The 21,315-nt window shown below is 37.2% G+C and overlaps 1 protein-coding gene and 1 pseudogene across 1 annotated transcript in view; both read left to right on the plus strand.

Annotated features, from left to right (window-relative positions):
• The window catches only part of LOC150075208 (extended synaptotagmin-2-like), a 301,413-nt gene that overhangs the window by 112,776 nt on the left and 167,322 nt on the right, over positions 1-21,315 (plus strand). The window contains exon 12 of the mRNA XM_090388399.1: positions 16,666-16,786. Within this exon, the coding sequence (XP_090244525.1) occupies positions 16,666-16,786 (121 nt within the window). The remainder of the gene's footprint in view (positions 1-16,665; positions 16,787-21,315) is intronic.
• LOC150075209 (5.8S ribosomal RNA) lies at positions 8,302-8,423 on the plus strand (annotated as a pseudogene; the record flags this gene model as incomplete).

Genomic DNA, 21,315 nt, shown 5'->3' on the forward strand with positions numbered 1-21,315 from the left:
CCATAAACGCTAGTATGAGGCCACTACAAATTTATGGGGTAAGAATTTTTGACCCAGTCCGCCTCTGATTATCAATATTGCTTTTCTTTTTCTCTCTGAATCTGCAGTGTCTTCTCCAGGATGCTTCATTTTCACACCTTTTAAGTATTTTACTCATTTTTAGGGAATAAAGCACAATTACAAAACGAGGAGGTATGCTTGATACACATAAACAAAGCTGCGCATGCGTGTAGCAACTGAATAAACGGCACAGTGAAGGCAGAGATACACTATTAACACCTCACATTTTACTAAAGCACATTTCTGGGGGTTACTACCATAAAACAATATAAACAATTTCCAGTTGCGTTCCTGCTAGTGGAATCTGTTATAAACTAGTAGTAAACTCGATCTAATTGCATTTGCGATAATACGGATAGCTGCAATTTTACGTTATTATGGTGAAATGCGTTTCCCCTTCACTGATATAAAAAACATGAATACATTTTCAGAATCTTCTCTTCATTCCTATCGTGTTGTGTTCGGTTGGGATGATTCCGCGTTCGACTGCCATTTCCTGTAAACACAAAGGCGAATCGTGCATAAGCGAATTCGGTTCGTGTTATATAAGATATCGTTCCCCTATTTATAAATCGTGTATGATCGAATTTGTGTAGTGTAAACACGTGTTATACGAGGACTGACTGTACTTAAGTTTAATATGTTGGTTTTATTGTATCTATTAATTAGATAAACCTGAATATTTAAACTAAAACATGAATGGTATGAAAAGATTTTATCATATGGTTGTATTTACATTAGTCTGTATTCATATTTAAACACTGAGAATTCATCTATGCATGGTGTTGAGTTTGAACTCACAACCATCATCCAAATATATCCTTTCACTGTGATAGCAGAAATCGGCCCTCAATTCACTTTTTCTTCCATCTTATCCAGTTTCCCATTAGATCTTTAGTACCAACCAGATTTGCTGCTTGCTTAATACCATTGATTCACTTTCCTCTTGATCACTTACTTTAGTTTATATTTTTGTTTTGAATATCTATTTATCTAATATTCTTTTTCCATCCATCTTAAATGCCCATATCTTAAATTTGCTTTTATTTTCCTTTGATTGGGTGCTAGTAATCCCAAGTTTTTTTTTTTTTTTATTTTTTTTTCCCCTGTTTCCTCATTTATAATATAATCTTGCCACCATCTGTTAATTCCTTTTTTTTTTTTTTGAACACTCATTTCTGAATATTCTAATTTTTGGTTAATTCCTTTATTTTGTTATCCAGCCCTCTGCTCTATATGATTAAAAAAAAAAAAAAAAAAAAAGTGTTATGAACAGCTAATTTTTTTTATTCTAAATAAACTAAACTGGCTTCCTGCATCTCCTGCTTTACTTATTTGGTTATTTTCATATATAATCTTTTATTTCATTAAAGACTCACCCTAGATATATAAAATTGCTAACTTATTCCAAGCTTTGCTTATTTAGAATTCCGAATAATCAAAATTTGAAATAAGTTAGTAAATCCTAACTTTACTTGTTTCTCAGTTTTAATGACTTTTGTTTTTGAGTAAGTGATTTTCATGCCAAATTGCCTATGATAATTTATATTTAATTTATTTGGAAATTCTTGAAGATATTGCAAGCTGCTATTGAACAGCATGGCATAATATATAATAATAATGATCCAATTTTTACATCTCTCACACTTAAATTTTGTTGGTAGTTATAAATTATTTTATAAAATAGTACTTAAATTATGAAAATAAATGGTGATAAGGTGCAACTAGTCATGTAAAATTCCTGAAAGATTTTTTCAAGAATATTCTTGAGATTATTCTTGATACTGAAAATTTAATTCACTCAGGAAGAAATTAGCATTAGTAGAGGCATATGATGCAAGAAAGAAAGCTTATGCAGCATAAGTTTTTAGAGATTGGGATAATAACTTAATTGTAATTGAGAGCTAAGTGATTTTATGATAATTTTCAGGAAGATGGAGTAGAAATTGTGAAGCTGAAAGTAAATAAGGTACCCACCTGGGGCTGATGGAATCTATGCAATTATATTAAGAGAAGCAGCATAAGTGTAAGCAAATCATTAGCTATAATAATGAGAGTATCCTTGAATTCAGGGGATGTCCTTGCAAAATGGAAATGTGCAAATGGAGAGGCACATAGGGTATCAAAGGATAAAGTGAGTAATTACAGACCCTGTAATTTCCTCCACTATTTTCCCTGGCTTCTGTGCCAGGGAAAATAGTGGAATCAGTAGTTAAACAATTAATGCAAAATCATCACCATAGGGATGAAGTTATGTGGCAATCACAGCGTGGATTTGTTAAAGTGAGATCCTGCCTGATTTGCTAATATGAAGTTGTAACAAAGGAACTAATTGCAAATTTTTTGCATCTGCTTCGGCAAAGCTTTGTAATTATGTTTCTGTAGTAACTTTTAAAACTTTTTTTTTTTTTTTTTAAACATCATACAACTGTTAATAAGGAGTTATTTCCTCTAAAGAACTGAATAATAGCACAATAAAGGCAGTGTTCCCACCCCATTTCATTTGGACTATAATTTTGAGCATTTACATTGTGCCTTTCAACTGATATGAATGTATGCATCTGTTTTACATTTGTTGTACTCCCATGAGTTATTGTAACTAAGAAATATTCTTACTTCTCTTATGTTAAATATTTTAAGTATATAGATAGCTGCGGTTTATTCATTAATTTTCCTCCTCTCGCACGTACGTATAACAATGCTTTTAGCTGTGGAGTGAACATATGCAAATGTTAGTGTTTTGGGTTTTCACCTTTATGTTTTAGTTGGTAATGTGAGTTTTTTAGAATGAAGAGAGAATATGTATGGAGGAGAATCAAAAAAATTTGGAAACTAATGGGCATATTTTGAACATAGTCTAGTATGGCATTTTTCTAGTTTATTTATATGATACTAAATTCTGAAAAAAGAAAGAATTAAGGCATTTATTTGAATTTTCATTGTTTATTGAAAAGTCTTCAAAATCAAATCAATTCAAAATCATTTAAAATTAATGTTAACACAAGAATGCAAAGTTCATACAGCTGGGGAGTAGAATGTTCCTTTTAAAAAGGACAGAAGACAAAGTCAGCTAATGAAATTTGCAAATTGATATTAGCAAATAAAGTTTACACAGGTAACCTCGGATGCTATGTCATTTGATATTAGGATACATAGGTAGAACACTTTTTCTTATATAGTGTGTACCTGGAAACTGACCTTATTTCAGCATTTTATAAATTTTAAGAGTTGAGCAGAATCTTGAAATTAAAAGTAATTCTTCTATTTTAAAGGCATTGCAAGTGGACCATTGGAATCTTGGAAAAGAAAAAATTTTTAAAAATAAAAAGGGTTAATGGTGCACATTATCTAAATGAAAAGAGTTGTGTACCTTCCTAGATTTTTTATTAACATTCAAAAATGCATTACTGATAAGAGTATGACTTAAATTAGTTTGCAGTGGCTACTTAGTTTCTAAAGAATTAAGAAATGCCTAAAATATAGTTGTCTAAACTACTGCAGTATTAGTAAACTATTGCACTGCAGGAATTGAGACAAAGTTCTTTTCTTTTGTATTTACTTGTTGTGCTTAAATTTTCAGAATATTTTTTTTTTCAACTTTTATATCAAAGTGTCTTGTAAATTAATTAATGTGTTATTTAGTGAAGCTCAATAATTGACAGAAATGAAAGATTTCTGGACTTGTGTTGTGTATGAGAAAGGGGGACCCCATACTAAGCACAGCCAGTTTTTAGAAATACTCTCTTCTGAATACTTAAGATTGGGGAGGGCACAATGGTGAGAACCTGTGGATTGCTTACTAATGTGCTTTCATTGTGTAACTTGTCCATGCTTGTTATTTCTTTGGTGGGCAGCACTTACTCTGATGGGTTAGGATATAAGAAAATAAGAGCAAAACAAGAATCATATCCGAAACAGGTCTTCAATATTTTTCATTTTTTGATTTCCTTTGTTCATCTGATAGAAAAGGAACTCTGAAGTAAAAAAAAATTATACTGTTTCGCATGAAAAACTGCTGTATAAATTGGTGCATTGGGGCAGGTTATTCCTATGGGTAAAGGGATGGTTAAGTAATGGGAGGTAGACTGGTTATTAGTGGTCGCTAGTCTTCAAAGTCTAATGTTATAAGTGGAATCCCACAGAGTTCATTGTTCTAAAACCTACTGTTTTTAATATTTAATAATGGTATTGGACATGTTAAGTTTAATGCCTAAGTTTAATGAGTGAAATTATATGATTCATATAAGGTGCCCAAATCATGTGCTGTTTTATGTTGGTGAGGCAGACCAAAGATTGGAAGACTATTAATGAGCATGAGGAGGCTATTGGTACTGATGATTTTACTTGTTCTGCCCAAAACAAGCGAAACTAGCAGTGAAATGCAGATATGAATGGCCAGTCACACAACAGTATGTGGTGTGATTGATCATTCACATAATTTTTGCCTCTGATCATGACTCAAAATGCTTCATGTTTTTGTGCAAGGACAGTATTAACACAAAGAGACCTGCATCCATCTTTTTATGGAGTCTACTATTTTACAATAAGATGACTATTGGAGCACTTAAAATTTTGTTATTAATGCATATTGTCTATTGCCACTACCCATCTCATCCATCCATCCCCTCCAAGAATTTGTCTAGTTCTTCCTGGAATTTATTCAATCTACCCACATCCATAACAGATGGAAGTTTGTTCTAACATCAGCCATTCACTGGCTGAAGGCAAACTTCCACACATCTATACTGCATCCAACCCATTTTGAATGCAAATCCCCTCATGTGTAGTCTCAGCAAGAGGAAGAATGCAATGAACGTTGAGCTTACACAGTCCATTCAAGGCCTTAAACACTTCCGTCAGATCTTGCAGGTGCCTAGTCTCCAGACCCTGCAATTTGCAGAACTGAAACCTTTCTTGGTAAGTGTACCCTTTTGTTCCCTTCAACAATCTCATTGCCTTTCTCTACACATGTTCCAGCAGGTCAACATCCTTCCTAAAATGAGGCCTCCAGACCTGTATACAGTACTCAAAATGTGGCCTAACCATGGCCTTGTACAAAGGGATAATCACCTTCTTATCTCTGCCAAATGGCACCTCCGTAGCCAGGTGGGAAGGAGCAGCAGTGTGTAGCACACGCTTCTTGATTAGACCGAGGTTCGAGCCCGTCACCACCAAATACGGAGGATGCGGAAAGGTCAGGGAATGACCACCGCATATCCCGGAGCAATATGGCCTTAGTTGCTAATGCTCCTAAAAAAAAAAAAAAAAAATCTCTGCCAACAAAGTTCGTGTATATCATTGACAAAAACCCCATGAACTCTCTTGTCAGCCTGTCTGCACTACTCAGAGAAACTCATATCCGACTGCACAATTACCCCCAGGTGTTTTTCATTTCCATACACTTGAGTGTAATACCACACAGTTGGTATGTTAATCTGAGATTACTACTACTGATATGCAGTACCTTGAATTTATTAGTGTTAAACTTCAACTTCCCTTTCTCAGCCCATCAGCCTAATTTGTTTAGATCTTGTTACAGCAGCTTACCCTAATTGCTATCATTAACCACCCTGTTTGTCATTTGGTTTTTAGGAGCATTAGAAACTAAGGGCATATTGCTCTGGGGGGGGGGGATATGTGGTGGTCATTCCCTGATCTTTCTGCATCCTCCGTATTTGGTGGTCACTGGCTCGAACCCTGGTCTAATAAAGAAGCGTGTGCTATGCACTGCTGTTCCTGCCTACCTGGTTACGGAGGCACCTATTAACCGCACTGCCAATCATTGTATTATCTACAAACTTAGACATTAAGCCTGATATACCTTCATCGATATCATTAATAAATATTGAAAACAACAATGTGCTCAGCACTGAACCCTGTGGGACTCCGCTAATAACATTAGTACACGAAGAGCAGTGACCATTAATAACCACTCTCTGTCTTCTTCCATTTAACCATCCCTTTATCCATAGCAGTAACTTGCCCTTAATGCCACATTGCTCCAGTTTGTACAGCAGTCTTTTATGTGTAACAGTATCAAAAGCTTTCCAGAAATCCAAGTATATGATATCAAAATTGTTTTTTGATATCATATACTTGCAATATATAAAAGTATATCATATGCATCCAGTTCCTTTCCTACTTCATCATGGTATTCAGTCAGATTGGTCAGCAAGACCAACCTTTAACAAATCCATTGTGTGACTGCAGTATAATTGCATTCCTGTCTAGATGATCCTGTATTACTTCTTTAACTGGTGATTCCCTGTGACCCAGAGATGAAGTGTCTGGGTCATAGCTTCCTTTGTGAAAGCTTCCTATGAAGGAAAGCTTAAGTTCTGCAAATTTCAGCTTCTGGAAACTAGGCACCTGCAAGGTGATCTGATTGAGGTGTATAAGGCCTTGAATGGATTGAGCAGGCTCAATGCTGATGGGATTCTTCCTCTTGCTGAGATTACAAACCTGAGGGGGCATAGATTCAAACTGAGGAGAGACAGTTGTAGAATAGATTTGCGTAAGTTTGCCTTTAGCCAGTGGATAGTTGATTGCTGGACCAAACTTCCATTCCGTTGTGGAAGTTGATAGCTTAAATAAATTCATGGCAGAACTAGACAAGCATTTGGAATGAATGGATCAGTGAAATGGATCAGCCAAATGCTGATGCATTTGGCTGCTACAGCATTTGGCTGATGCTGCATAAGTTTGCTTTCTTGCATCATGTGCCTCTGCTAATTGCTAATTTTAATTTAGAATGTTGTGTTTAATATCATTACTTCGTCCTACTATATAGAATTTAAAAACTGTCTGAGACCTCTGTAGTCTCCTTTATGAAAGCAAACCTTTCCTTTACCTTTGATGTTAGTTACATCTTTAAGTAAATTCCACATCATCTTAGATTTTGTGCTTCTTAACTAAGAGCATAGCCCTTCCTCTCCTGTCCTTTTTGAACACATCGGACTCCATATATTGAAATCCTGCATCCCTTATATCTGAGTCTCTGATGTCCCCACAATGTCTGCATTTGATGACTTGACCAGCACTTCAAATTTTTTTATTTTGCTCCTAGTATTGGTGTATGTTCAAGTATATACACATCTGATGCTACTGATGCTATGCTGCTGCAACAGGATCTGGAATGGTTGAGCAGATGGGCTGAGAGGTGGCAAATGAAGTTTAACATTGACAAATGTAAAGTACTACATATGGGAAACAGCAACCCCAGAGCAACGTATCAACTCTGCGGTACTACACTGACAGTGGTAGAGAATGAAAAGGACCTGGGAGTAATTGTGCAGGCAGATATGAAGTTCTCTGTGCAGTGCAGACGAGCTGCAAGAGTAGCTCATGGTGTCTTGTCAATGGTATACAGGAATTTTTCTAGCAGGGATAGGGAAGTGATTATTCCCTTGTATAAGGTAATGGTCAGGCCACACCTTGAGTACTGTATACAGGTCTGGAGGCCTCATTTCAAGAAGGATGTAGAGCTGCTGTAACGAGTACAGAGAAGGGCAACAAGATTAGTGAATGGAACAAAGGGTGGCTCTTACGTAGAAAGGCTTAAATTTTGCAAATTACAGTGTCTGGAGACTAGGCACCTGCGAGGTGATCTGATTGAGGTGTATAAAGCCTTGAATGGTTTGAGCATGCTCAATGCTGATGGAAATCTTCCTTTTTTCTCAGAATAATCATTTGAGAGGACATAAATTCAAACTGAGGGAAGACAGATGTAGGATAGATGTGCGGAAATTTGCCTTTAGCCAGCGGGTAGTTGGTTGGTGGAAAAGACTTCCATCACTTGTTGTTGAAGTTGATAGCCTAAACAAATTTAAGCCTCAGCTGGACAGGTATTTCGAACGAACGGAGGGGTGAAATGGGAGTGGTGTTTTTTTTTTTTTCCTTTTGGCTGATGCTGAATAAGCTTGCTTTCTTGCATCATATGCCTCTACTAATGCTAATCTGTTCTTACCCTTAATTATCCTAACACAGCCCATGTATTTGTTGTTCCATGATGATCCATAGCATGCCTTGAAATCCCCAGTACCTTGTTTTTTGGGCTGCTGTTGCTTATTCCAATACAAATAAGAGCTAGCCAAACTATATACATAAAGCAAGAGAGAAGAGTAGACATAGGGATATTATAAGCAAATGCTGAAATTACTTTTAGCATTATCATTATTGATAATTTTGTTTATATCAACAAAATTATTGATAATTATCAGCAACATTATCAGTAATGATAAAATGAAGAACGCAGCCAGCTGCGAGACTTGGTGTGCATTGCAGGACACATTGAGCACTGATTTTTCGAATGCACATTGCGGCCTCGGGTATCTCCCGGGGCCTCGCCTGTCTGATGAGAGTCGAATGACTAAAACCGAAGGGTTGTCTGCGGCAATAAGTTCGCCAGCACTCTCCTACGTGGCCGTCTCCGGGTGCAGAAGTCGCCCGGTCGGCTCAAGTAGAAGGTGGCCGAGAATGAAAATAAAAAACAACCTCCGAAATATGCCTTGGTGGCTTATCTTTAGGTATAGCTATAACAGGTAGATAAACAGTCATATAGCTACAACTAATTATTATTTGGATATATTTGAGTGGTGATAACATACCATTCAATGTATTCTGTTATTTATATTTAGTCTTAATGTATTAAAATTATTAAAAGGCATCAGTGTCTAACATGCTTATTTTTAGGTTTAAATCATTTGTTATCTGGACCTTTTTTGAATTTGATGTTGAAATTGGACTAAGTGTTTAAACTAAAAATTTAAATTTTGCCTAATCAGCTAATAATCAGCTAAAGATTGTTAAAAACCTCATTGGTATACTTCTGAAATGAACATGAGCTGATTTTATTTGAATAAAAAAAAATAATAAACAGTTGTATAAGGTGTTTGTTCCTCAGTATACACATTTAGCTGCATTGACTGTATAATTGCAGTTGTGCTGCAACTCCTCATGCTACAATTGATGTACTATTATTATTGTTTTCTTTTAGATGAAATCGGTTTATATTCATTTCAGAAGTATATTAATGATTTTTTTAGACTAAACTGAAGTTGGAGAACAGCTTTCTCATTGAGAAAATGCAGTTGATTAGGAAAAATTTAAATTTAGAAATTGTAAAATCCAAGTGATAAATTGGATTCAAAAATTTCAGCTCAAATTTGATGAAAAGTTCTAGCACCAAGTAACCTAACCCTAAAAATAAATGAATTAGACTTCATACATTTTAATTGAAACATCCTGTATAATGTTGCTTCCTCCCCTTTTTTTTCTCTGTAAGATTTACGCATTGTTTTAGCTCACAGTGCACTTACTTTTCTCTTCTGTTTAATTGACCAGCTTATTTCTTTTTGCACTTATAAAAGCTTACTGATTACTTGGCTCAATCAACAGTTATTTGCACTCTCAGTTGATGAAGTTTATCCTCTCTTATGCCTTTCAGAAAAACTAACTGTCCATATATTCCTATATTACAGGTGATGTAATTTTTAATTGTTAGTCAATGGCATTAATCTTTTTTGTTATTCTACTTTACATACCTTTACTTTTCTTCAGTTTGTCTTGAGCTACTATGATTCAGTGATTGATTTATCATATAGTGTGTGTGTGTATGCACACACATAAATATATAATATAAAAAGATTGTTAAAGTTGTTTTCATTTTTACTATGAAAATTTTACATTCTATTAATGATCCCTAATGCCATTGTTAAAATTATAGTACCCAATCAATGCACATATTTGAATGCAATTGTGAAAAATTGTTTTAACCTTAAATTTAATAATATAAAAACAGCTATTAATAATGTGAAAAAATATAGTAATATCATCAGGGCTCCAGAAATCTACTCAGCAATTTGCCATGGGTGAGTTATTCCAGAGCAAGAGCTATGTTCCAGAGCAAGAGCTATGTTCAACAGACTCAAGGCATCAGCATTAAAGAGATACACTGATGCTACCTTGTCTAAAGGAAAAGCGCCATATTCATCAAGACACAGTCGCATTAATTCAAATCTTGATCTAGATAACTGGATGGACTACATTTCAAGATTCAATACCAATTCCGCCTCTGCTGAAATTCCTCTCCCAAACTTCCAATTTGCTCCTACTGATGACCTTTCCATAATTTCCATCACAAGACAGCAACTGATATATGCTATTAACTCCCTGCGACCATCTAGTACCGCAGGCCGTGATAAGATACCTCATTTCATAATTAAATGCCTTAGCCCCTATATTCTAGATGCATTACTCTCAATCTACAACTCTATTCTTTCCACACGAGTTTTCCCTGCTCAGTGGAATGAATACTCTGTGAGGCTACTGCCTAAGGTTAAAGCACCAACAAGCCTAAAAGATTTCAGACCAATCTCAACTTCTTCCACCCTCCTCAAACTTCTAGAAAAGGTACTCCTTCCGGCATTAAACAAACAGTTGATGCCACAGAAGCCGAAACAGTTCCATTTCGCAGTTGAAAATAGATCCACCATAACAAACCTCATGGCCGCACAGACATCAATTCTTTAAGCCTTCGAAACTAAATCTGAATTAGCTATAGTGTACGCTGACATTGAAGCTGCTTTTGACAGCCTAGACGTCACAGCCCTTCTCAGACTCCTGCAATTCTTCTTCAGGATTAATGGAGACCTACTAGCTTTCCTCACCGCCTTATTGAAAAATAGAAGTGTCCACCTCACTTTGAAGAAAACCCACTTTACAAGAAAAATTAATGCAGGAGTCCCTCAAGGTGGTGGTCCTGTCTGGCCTTCTCTTCTCAGCGATTCTGATTCCTTTCATGAGTCATCGTGATGATGCTCTAATATATGCCGACGATATAAAGTTTCTTACCTTAATCCCACCATCTGCAAACCCAATGGAAATTACGTCTTCCATCACAGAGAACTTGACCACTCTTTCAACTTACTTGAAGATGTTTGGATTAAACCTTAACCCGTCAAAATCTGCAATAATGACTTACTCATTGAAACAGCAACCAACAATAATTCAACCTTCAGTTTTAGGTACTCTAATTCCAGTGGTTACCTGCCATAAAGATCTCGGGGTATATTTTGATCCGAAGCTGAAATTTAATGATCACACAGAATACCTCCGGAAGCGTTTTAACACCCTACGCTAGAGCGCGAAACAACACTTACTTCATTCCAACGATGCCGCAACCACTACCAGATATCTTCAAGCCACTGTTTATCCGGCTATTTTATATGCTGCTGAAATTTGGGCATCTGCGTCGCCTTCACTTCAAAAACCGGTGTTCTCGTGTGAATACTGGACCCTGAAATGGGCCACAAATAAGCATCGCCGACCCCCTCAATTGAGAACAACTGACATGGCTGAGCAGCTAAATGTACCCAGGATCCCGAGGTTAATTGACAGCAGGCGTTTAATTACTTCAGTAAAAATGTACACAGGAGTAATAAATGCTCCAAACATCTGGGAGTTTTGTCAGTGGCACAATCCTACGCCATCCTTGAGGTCAGAGCCCACACTAATCCTCAAATACAACCGGTTGAAACTGTGTAGTCTGTTCCTACCTGCCCAGGCACTCCCCAAAATTCAGGCACTACTCAGTCTTGGAGTCGACCTTCAGAAATTAGCTACCGACTACAAATACCGTCACATGCTCCTCGAGTGGATTCCATCTGTGGAACTGGGATAATTTCCTCCATATGACGTTTAGTCCTCATTTTTGATTATTACAATTTACATGTTTGTAACTCTTAATTTCCATGTAACGGTAATTTTTTTCCTTTTTGCCAATTAATTTCATTTATAATTTCATTTATAATGTAAAACTCCTGGCCATGTCGCCGTGTTGAGTATTATTGTCTCTAGTACATGTCCTGTACTTATTAGCAATAAAGAATTTATTTATTATTGGAAACAGGTGGTAAGTGAATTTTTAGCCTAGTTCAAGAATGCATTCAAAATATATTACCTTACTTTCTTTGCATAATCCATACATTTTTATATTTTTAAAACATCATCTCATTCATGATCAAGTTATTTAATCACAGGCGGCAGCCAACAAATTTATTAAGTTTTATTTTCAACAGGAAATAGTATCTTATGTAATTAATTTAATAAGTTAATTCATTTGTAGATTGTTTGCCCCAGTTAAAAATTAGTGTGCATGAAGATGCTTGCAAACTTGTGCCTCGCTGCTGTTTTCAAAAGGTGAAATAATTCCAATCTATGACAACAGGCTTTACTATTTTTCTCTGACCTTTAAGTAGGCATGCAATTGTATAGGTTGGCATAAGCTTATTTTCACAATTCACAACATGAGGGCGCTGACTCTCTTTAAAAATTAGCTGTGAATTACAGCTCCAAAAAAAGTGATGAGTTTGCAGTTTTATTTATCTGATTTGTTATTTCATATTGTACTTTATAAGTAGCCTTATAGTTTTAGTTATGCTGGTTATTTTTATTTTTCATATAGATAGTTTTGTAGGTTACTACTTAATATACGTAAATCCTTTTTTCGTTCGAACCTTGCAGCCATTGTTTTCGTATAGAGAGTGGTAGGGATTTCAAATTTTTAATTGTGGTAAATAGGTAGCTCTAACTTAAAATTATATAGTGTAATATGCATCACTGCATTTAGGATTTTATTGGATAGTGTAGTATTGATAATTAATTAAATTTATTGATCTTATTAATTTTGAATATCGTGCCCCCAGACTAGAGTAGCAAAGCAATGGGCACAAAGTGGCAGGAGTGCTGTGACTCGGGGGAGAGCTGGGGGGGATTGTCCAATGCATCACAAGCATAAAAAAATATGCAACTTGTGAAATGTTTGCCAAACTCTCTGGAACAGAACATGATATAGCCAAGGAGGATGTCTTTGTGTGTGCTAAGTGCAGAGAGTGTTTAGAAATTAGGCGTCAACTCAGCGTTCTGATTGATGGCGTGCATGAGAGCTTGAGGTGTAGGGTAGATTCCCTCAAAGAAATTAATATGAGGGGCCCATCAAGCTCTCAGCTGCCCAACTTAACACCAGAGCTCACTCTTGTGCGTCAGGCAATGCAGCGGCAATCTCCAAGGCAGAATGTGCTGGTTCCACAGGAGTTAGTTATTGTTGGTGACTCTATTGTCAGGGAGATGGGTAATATATTTTGTAAAAAGGGTAGATGGAATAGGACCAGGGTATGTCTGCCAGGGGCAAAAGTTGATGATGTTGTAGAGAGATACATCTTTTAAGGGCACAAAGGGTGATATTGTTCTACACGTTGGCACCAGTGACATTACAAGTAGGAGATCTGCAGATTTACTTAACAAGTACAGGTCAATGTTGAAAAAAAAGTCGAGTTAGGGTTTAATTGGAAAGTGTCTGCAATTCTGCCCAGACACGATAGGAGGGAGTATGTGATGAGAGCCTTCTCAATCAGTTCGGCCCTGGAGGGATTGTGCAAGGCTCACAGGGTAGAATTTTTTTCAGCCTGGTCTGTGCTTGTTAACAGGAGAGACTGCTTCTACAGGGATGGAATACACTTAAATAGAAAGGATGCAAGAGTGTTTGCCGATGCTATTCAGGCAGTGTTAGGTGGGTCGGAAAACTGCTAGCTTGGGGGGGGGAATTCACAGCCTAAAAGGTTAAAATTAGCCACAGGCAGAGGTGAAGGTTATTCTTGCACTCATTCTATTAGAATGAGCAGCAGCCTGAAGCAAGGGGTGCTGGGGGTTTCAGGGACTGATGACAGTCACCATGAAACAAATAAATACATGGGCTGTATTAAGGTAACTAAGAATAAGAATAGGTGTGTAAGATGTAGATCATACAAATTAAAATAGAAATATTTGTTTTGCTAAAATAAATCCAGGAAGGGCGATGGAAAGTGACAATTAGCATTAATGCCAGAGTATTAAGTTTGAGATAGTAAGTATTAAGGTTGGATATTTAGTTTTAATGTAAATAAGGTTAAAGTTTGAAGAAACACTGGATTTAACAATGGACAGTTTTAGACGTGTGAATTAAAATAGTGGCTAAAGATAAACAAGTAATTTAAATAATTCAAGAGAACAAACAGAGACAGTGCAGGACTAGGGAAGGGGTGCCATTTGAGAACAGGCATGAAAGGGTTGCTGAGGACGAGAACAACAGGACTGTAAAATGGGATTACGAAGCATCTCTTTTGATCTAAGTTGCCGTTAGGAAGTAAACAGGAAGTTAGTGGATGTCCAGTGTTCGCATCAAGAAAACGGTGTCAGGGTGGCTGATATATTGGCAAGTTGGCCACAGTTAGAAAGTATGAACACGAAATGGAGTGTTTTAGAGGTGACAGGCAACATGAAAGGGCCATACTGCTGCCATGTTAAAAAAAAAAAAAAAATTTTTAGAGAAGGGTTGGTTTGTGTGCTAGGGAGACAGCTGTGGTGAGATGTTTTAGCAAATAGAAAGGAATGGAAAATTAAGCTGAGTATGAGGATTGATTAAGAGTCCTTGGGGAGGCTTTTCAAACTTGAGGGGAAAAAGTTTGGGGGGGGAGTAATTAAGCAGGTGTCCATTCTGTATCTGACTTCACTGTGGTCAAGAAGAGAAGGTCGTGAGTTTGCGGGTTGAAGTGGTAATAGATTTTTTGGTGACCAGAGTTCACATCTCGTGGTAGCAAGATGAAAAAGAAAAAAAAAACATAAGAGAAAGAAAGCCTGGTCTGGCATTGGTAGGCAGTGGTTAAGTTTAAAGATAAGTGAGCCAAAAAGAGAAAGAAAGCCTGGTCTGGCATCGGAAGGCAGTGATAATGGCCAGTTGTGCAGATAAGTGAGCCAAGAAAAGAATGAAAGCCTGTCCACCACTAAGGAAAGTAGAGTGCCCAAGAAATGGAAGAAAGCCTGTCTGCCATGAAGGAAGCCCGAACGCAAGGAAATTGGAAGTAGCAGCCATTCTGGAACGTCAGTCTGTTCCTGTTTATTTTTTTTTCTAATCCTGAACTCAGGGACTCATAATCTAGCTCTGTAAGGAATTGGGTTGATAGGATGTTCCTTTTAAAAAGGGAACATTCATATTTTGTATTAGGCAAGTTAGTTAATAAGATTGAGATAATTTGTTACAAATGTTAATGATTATGAAATAATGTAAGGGTGGTACAGGGGTAATAAAAAGAAAGTGATAGTATAAAGGAATTAATAAAGAAATTATATTTATAGCGGTAGTACTGTAAGGATATGTTAACCTATATCATTAAATTAAGCCAGGTGCCAACACAAGATAACATATCAGATGAGGTGTAAAGAGAAAGAAATTTTATTAATAGAGAAACCTCATGAGTAAAGAGGGATGACTAAGTTAGTAACTAAGGTTACTCTTAGTGAATGGAACAAAGGATTGCTCTTACGAGGAAAGGCTTAAGTTTTGCAAATTATAGTGTCTGGAGACTAGGCACCTGTGAGGTGATCTGATTGAGGTGTATAAAGCCTTCAATGGTTTGAGCATGCTCAATGCTGATGGGATCCTTCCTCTTGCTCAGAATAATCATCTGAGAGGGCATAAATTCAAATTGAGGAAAGACAGTTGTAGGGTATACATATGGAAGTTTGCCTTTAGCCAGCATGTGGTTGATTGTTGGAACAAACTTCCATCTGTTGTAGTAGTTGATAGCTTAAATAGATTCAAGGCAGAACTAGACACATTTGAAGCGAGTGGATGGGTGAAATTAGAAGATTTATTTATTTGGCTGGTGCTATATAAGCTTGCTTTCTTGGATCATGTGCCTTTTCTAATGCTAATTTCAGGAAAGCTTTTGACACTGTTGTGCGTGGAAGACTACTGTACAGATTGGAGCAGAAAGGTATTAAGGGCAAGTTGCTACAAAGAATAAAAGGGTGGTTGAGTGGGACAAGACAGAGAGTGGTAATCAATGGATGCTGCTCTTCATGGACTAATGTTATTAGTGGATTCCCACAGGGTTCGGTGCTGGGCCCACTGTTTTGTATATTTATCAATGATATTGATGAAGGTATATCAGGCTTAGTGTCGAAATTTGCAGATGATACAAAGGTTGACAGGATTGTTAATGGCAGTGTGCTACTGCTACAGGATCTAGAAAATTTGGGCAGATGGGCTGAGAAATGGCAACTGAAATGTAACATTGACAAATGCAAAGTACTGCATATGGGTAGAAGTAATCCCAGAGAAATGTACCAACTGTGTGGGACTACACTTAGGATGGTAGAAAATGAAAAAGATCTAGGAGTAATTGTGCAGTGAGATATGAAGTTTTCTGAGCAATGCAGACAGGCTCCCCCAGGTGCCAAGCAATTGTGACTAAGCGATTTCTCTGTGCTTTAAGTGCAATTTCCTAAAGGCTATCTATAGTTCTTTTATGTTCCTCTCGTTAAACACTATATTTATTTAATAACAGCTCTTGTTACAAAAGTACTTGTACAGGACAAGAAAGGAAAGCCACCTTTCTTTTTCTGATAGTTCAATTACTAATCCCTACTACTTTAATTAAATAATGGCAATAGAGATCGTAAATAGGAAGATTTTATGATGGACTAATATGTTTGCAAATGTGTATATGTGTATGTAGGAAAACATGGAGAATTATATATATGTATAATTTTTCCCCCTTCAATTTCCAGTGATGTACTTAGAGATACAGTTTTGCAGCAGATTAAATCATTAATTGTTTTGCCAAACAAATATACCATTCCTCTCATTCCTGACCTCCCAATGAAATTTCTCAAATTTTCTCCTCCAGCTGTAAGTATTAATTTTCCTTACTTTTTAATTAAAATTTCATCATGATAATGAAATATAAATGTTTAAATGACTAAATAGTAATCTTAATAACAATAAGCATTATTAGTAAATAATGCTTATTGTTATTAAGATGCATGTTATGTATAAATATGAGTGTAACTGTCAGTAGATTACAGTATAATTTAGTACTTGGAATATTAATTTAATCATTATAAGGGTGTGTGTTTGTGTAAAACTTTATATAGGAAACAGAATAAGAAATAGTGGAATATAGCTTGAATCTCTGAAGTCATTATAAAAAAATTATATTTTATGAAATCACATTTATATCAGTAAAATGCACATAATGTGTAAAGATAGATGCATGTAGTGTATAAGGTATAATTTGTTTTGTAGAGATGGGATATAGTTAAACAAAGGTGGTGCAAAAGTTTTTGCCAGTAAATTATTGAGGATACCTTAAAGGTTCAGGGAAATTGCTAGTTAGGGAGGATGTGGATAATACTAACATGTGTTTATCTGATAATATTGGTCAAAGTAACTCTTGCACATACCTCAAGAGTTCTTATCTGTTACCCCAACTGGACATGTTATCTAGATGTTCTGGGGGCAGAATCGTTTCAAGTGAGCAGATAGCTAATGCCAGGGAAGAGAGCCTAAAAAATTTCAAGGGTTGTGTTAGGGTTGTTAAATATACAAGAACAGTAAGTCTTAATTGTTTATATAGTAATATTAGAAGTGTTGTCAATAAAATGAGCGAATTCGAACTGCTGGTTAAAACAAGTAATGTGGACATAATAGGGCTTACGGAAATGTGGTGCCACCCGGAAATAGGGGATGATGAGTTTCAGTACGGCTTGTATAATGTATTTAGGAAGGATAGGGTAGATAGAAGGGTGGTTGGGTAATGCTTCTTATCAGAAGCAGCGTGAGTGCGATGATAGCTTTCCCGGATTCAGACGTTTCACGCGCTAGTATAGATCTGTATGGTGTGAGATAGTTGGAAACAAAGGTATAATGCGAGTAGGAGTAATCTACAGACCAGGTGATTGTGAAGATTATGAAGAAAGCCTCTACATGCAAATAGAATGGGCAAGTAAGCGTCAATGTCTTATTATGGGTGATTTCAATTTACCTCTAATTGATTGGAGTAAATGGGAAGGAAACTTGACATAGGGAACAAAATTTTTAAATCAACTAGATGATTATTATTTGTATCAACATGTCAGGGAAAGTACTACAGAAAAGAATATCCTAGACCTCATCATCACCCATGAATCAGATGACATAACAGGGCTGACAGTAGAGGAACCAGTAGCAGGAAGTGATCACGGAGTTCTACGGTGGATGATGAAGAGAGAGGTAGCAGTAGTAAAAGGCAAAGGAATGGGTTATAATTTCAGAAAAGGAAATTACGATGCCTTAAGGTATTACATGGACTCTATTAACAGAGAATGAATACAATTGAAATGTGGTATGCTTTTAAAACATTAATCACACCTTGAATGCGTATTTACCATTAAAAAAATACTCCACGAGGAGGGTTCCAAGTTGGATGAATAGTTCGTTGGATTGGAAAAGTGCCAATGTATCTCCCATACATAAGGGTGGTTCTAAGAGTGAAGTGGGAAATTATTGACCTGTCAGTCTGACTTCAGTGGTAGGGAAAATGTGGAAATGTGGTGCCACCCGGAAATAGGGGATGATGAGTTTCAGTACGGCTTGTATAATGTATTTAGGAAGGATAGGGTAGATAGAAGGGTGGTTGGGTAATGCTTCTTATCAGAAGCAGCGTGAGTGCGATGATAGCTTTCCCGGATTCAGACGTTTCACGCGCTAGTATAGATCTGTATGGTGTGAGATAGTTGGAAACAAAGGTATAATGCGAGTAGGAGTAATCTACAGACCAGGTGATTGTGAAGATTATGAAGAAAGCCTCTACATGCAAATAGAATGGGCAAGTAAGCGTCAATGTCTTATTATGGGTGATTTCAATTTACCTCTAATTGATTGGAGTAAATGGGAAGGAAACTTGACATAGGGAACAAAATTTTTAAATCAACTAGATGATTATTATTTGTATCAACATGTCAGGGAAAGTACTACAGAAAAGAATATCCTAGACCTCATCATCACCCATGAATCAGATGACATAACAGGGCTGACAGTAGAGGAACCAGTAGCAGGAAGTGATCACGGAGTTCTACGGTGGATGATGAAGAGAGAGGTAGCAGTAGTAAAAGGCAAAGGAATGGGTTATAATTTCAGAAAAGGAAATTACGATGCCTTAAGGTATTACATGGCCTCTATTAACAGAGAATGAATACAATTGAAATGTGGTATGCTTTTAAAACATTAATCACACCTTGAATGCGTATTTACCATTAAAAAAATACTCCACGAGGAGGGTTCCAAGTTGGATGAATAGTTCGTTGGATTGGAAAAGTGCCAATGTATCTCCCATACATAAGGGTGGTTCTAAGAGTGAAGTGGGAAATTATTGACCTGTCAGTCTGACTTCAGTGGTAGGGAAAATCATGGAGGCAGTGATCAAGAGTGGAATTCAGGATCATTTGGATAGAATTGAAATTCTCAAGGATACTCAGCATGGTTTTGTAAAGGGAAAATCTTGTTTAACAAATCTGGTTAGCTATTTTGAAAGGGTCACTTATGAGCTGGATTTAGGGAATAATTTCGACATTGTTTATTTAGATTTCAGCAAAGCTTTTGACTCAGTCCCACATGAGCGGTTGCTTTATAAGTTGGAACAGGCTGGAATCACTGGGAAAATCCTTAGATTGATAGCAGGATGGCTTCAGGGCAGGAGGCAGAGGGTTGTGATAAATGGCTATTCCTCAGATTGGGTTGATGTAAGAAGTGGGGTTCCCCAAGGATCAGTATCAGGACCACTCCTCAAGTTACCCATTTGAGGAACCAGTACTCTGCTGCCCAGATGGGTTTTGTGTTCATGGGTGCTGCCTACGCCCAGATTTCTGCTGCATAAAGTAGCAGGGGGGGGGTATATGATGGTCCTGACATATTTTGTTGCGGTAACCTTGTCTGAGACATAAGGAAGGTGCTGCTTCGCTCTCCATTTCAGATGTGCCGCTCGCCTGATGAGTTTTTCGATGTGATAGTTAAATGTCAGCTTTGTGTCAAAAATTGTCCCCAAATCTAAATGATATGAAACAGGAAGTATGGATACTGCATTAATCTTTGGCGAGATGGTTGTGGGCTCTTCCTTCAAGGCGTAGGGCATGCACTCAGACTTTGCTGGGTTTGATATTAAAGCCAAATTGTTTGAGGTAGCCTACTAGTGTGAGGAGCACACTGTTAATTTCCTCTGATCGTATTGGGGTCTGCATTTTGGATGCAGACCCCAATACGATCAGATGGTGGATGGTGGTCGGTGGATTTTAAATGGTGGTCAGTATTTTTAAATGGTGGATTTTAAATGGTGGTCAGTATTTTTAAATCGTCAGCATAAGAAAATATATTGGGTCTCTGGATTATAAAAGGGGAGATAATGGCAGTAAAGAGGAGGCTGGAGAGGACTCCCCCTTTTGGTACTCCTCTAGATATTTGCTTAGTATAGCTTTTGTCAGAATTATGGAGTGATTGTACGGTTCTGAAAGAGTGATGAGAGGAAATGCAATGCATCCCCACCTATGGAGTAGTGGTCTTCAAGCATTCGTAGGAGGGTAGGTACTTGAACGGCATCAAATGCTGCTTCCATGTTGAGGTAGGTTATGAGGAGTTCTTTCCTCTCAAAAGCTGTAAGGATGCTGTGGGTGGTGGACATTTAGTGAGAATGGTAATGGTGGACCTGTTTGGTAGTGATGAATGAATTTATGGTGGAGCACCTGGAAGTATGTGAGCTGTTAGAGTTGACAGGAGGGTCTTTTCTAGTAGTTTCAGGAGGCATGAGGAATTGTAGATGGGTCTGAAGTGTTTCTGTAATGATGGCATTCTTATTTTCAGGTGCGGCCTTACCAAATAGACATTCCATCGATGGGGAAAGGTGTGTTTGGTTAGTACCGTATTGAAGATGCTAACAAGAATGATATGGACCCAGGCTTGATGATATTGTGGATCTGGGCATCTCAGCATGAACTGAGATATTCCATCTGCACCCATAGCTGTAGAGGATGGGTTTGAGTTCAAAGCTGCTAAGATTTGGTGTTTAGATATAGTGATGGATGTCAGCAACTCCTGTCTACTACAATTGAATATGTGGTTGACATTATTGTTGGATGCCGCAACGTCTTCAAATCGGGTAATGAAGTCAATCCATCTCTGGGGGTCAAGTTGCTCTTGGAAACTAGTAGTTTCTTCTGTGTATGGTGTCTTTCCTGCTGTTAGCAACCGTTCAGAATAGCTCTTGATGGACTGGGATTTTTGGTGATTGAAATTGGCTCTTGCTCTTGAAATGGCTATCCTATCATTAATTTTGCCAGATTGCTTCCATTGCTGAGTTACTGTTTTAACTGAAAGCTGGAGTCTAGATGTGAGGTCCATCATGTTCTAGA

This window comes from Mastigoproctus giganteus, chromosome 14 (genome assembly GCF_048544385.1).
Source record: "Mastigoproctus giganteus isolate SK-2022 chromosome 14, ASM4854438v1, whole genome shotgun sequence".
NCBI lineage: Eukaryota > Metazoa > Arthropoda > Arachnida > Uropygi > Thelyphonidae > Mastigoproctus > Mastigoproctus giganteus.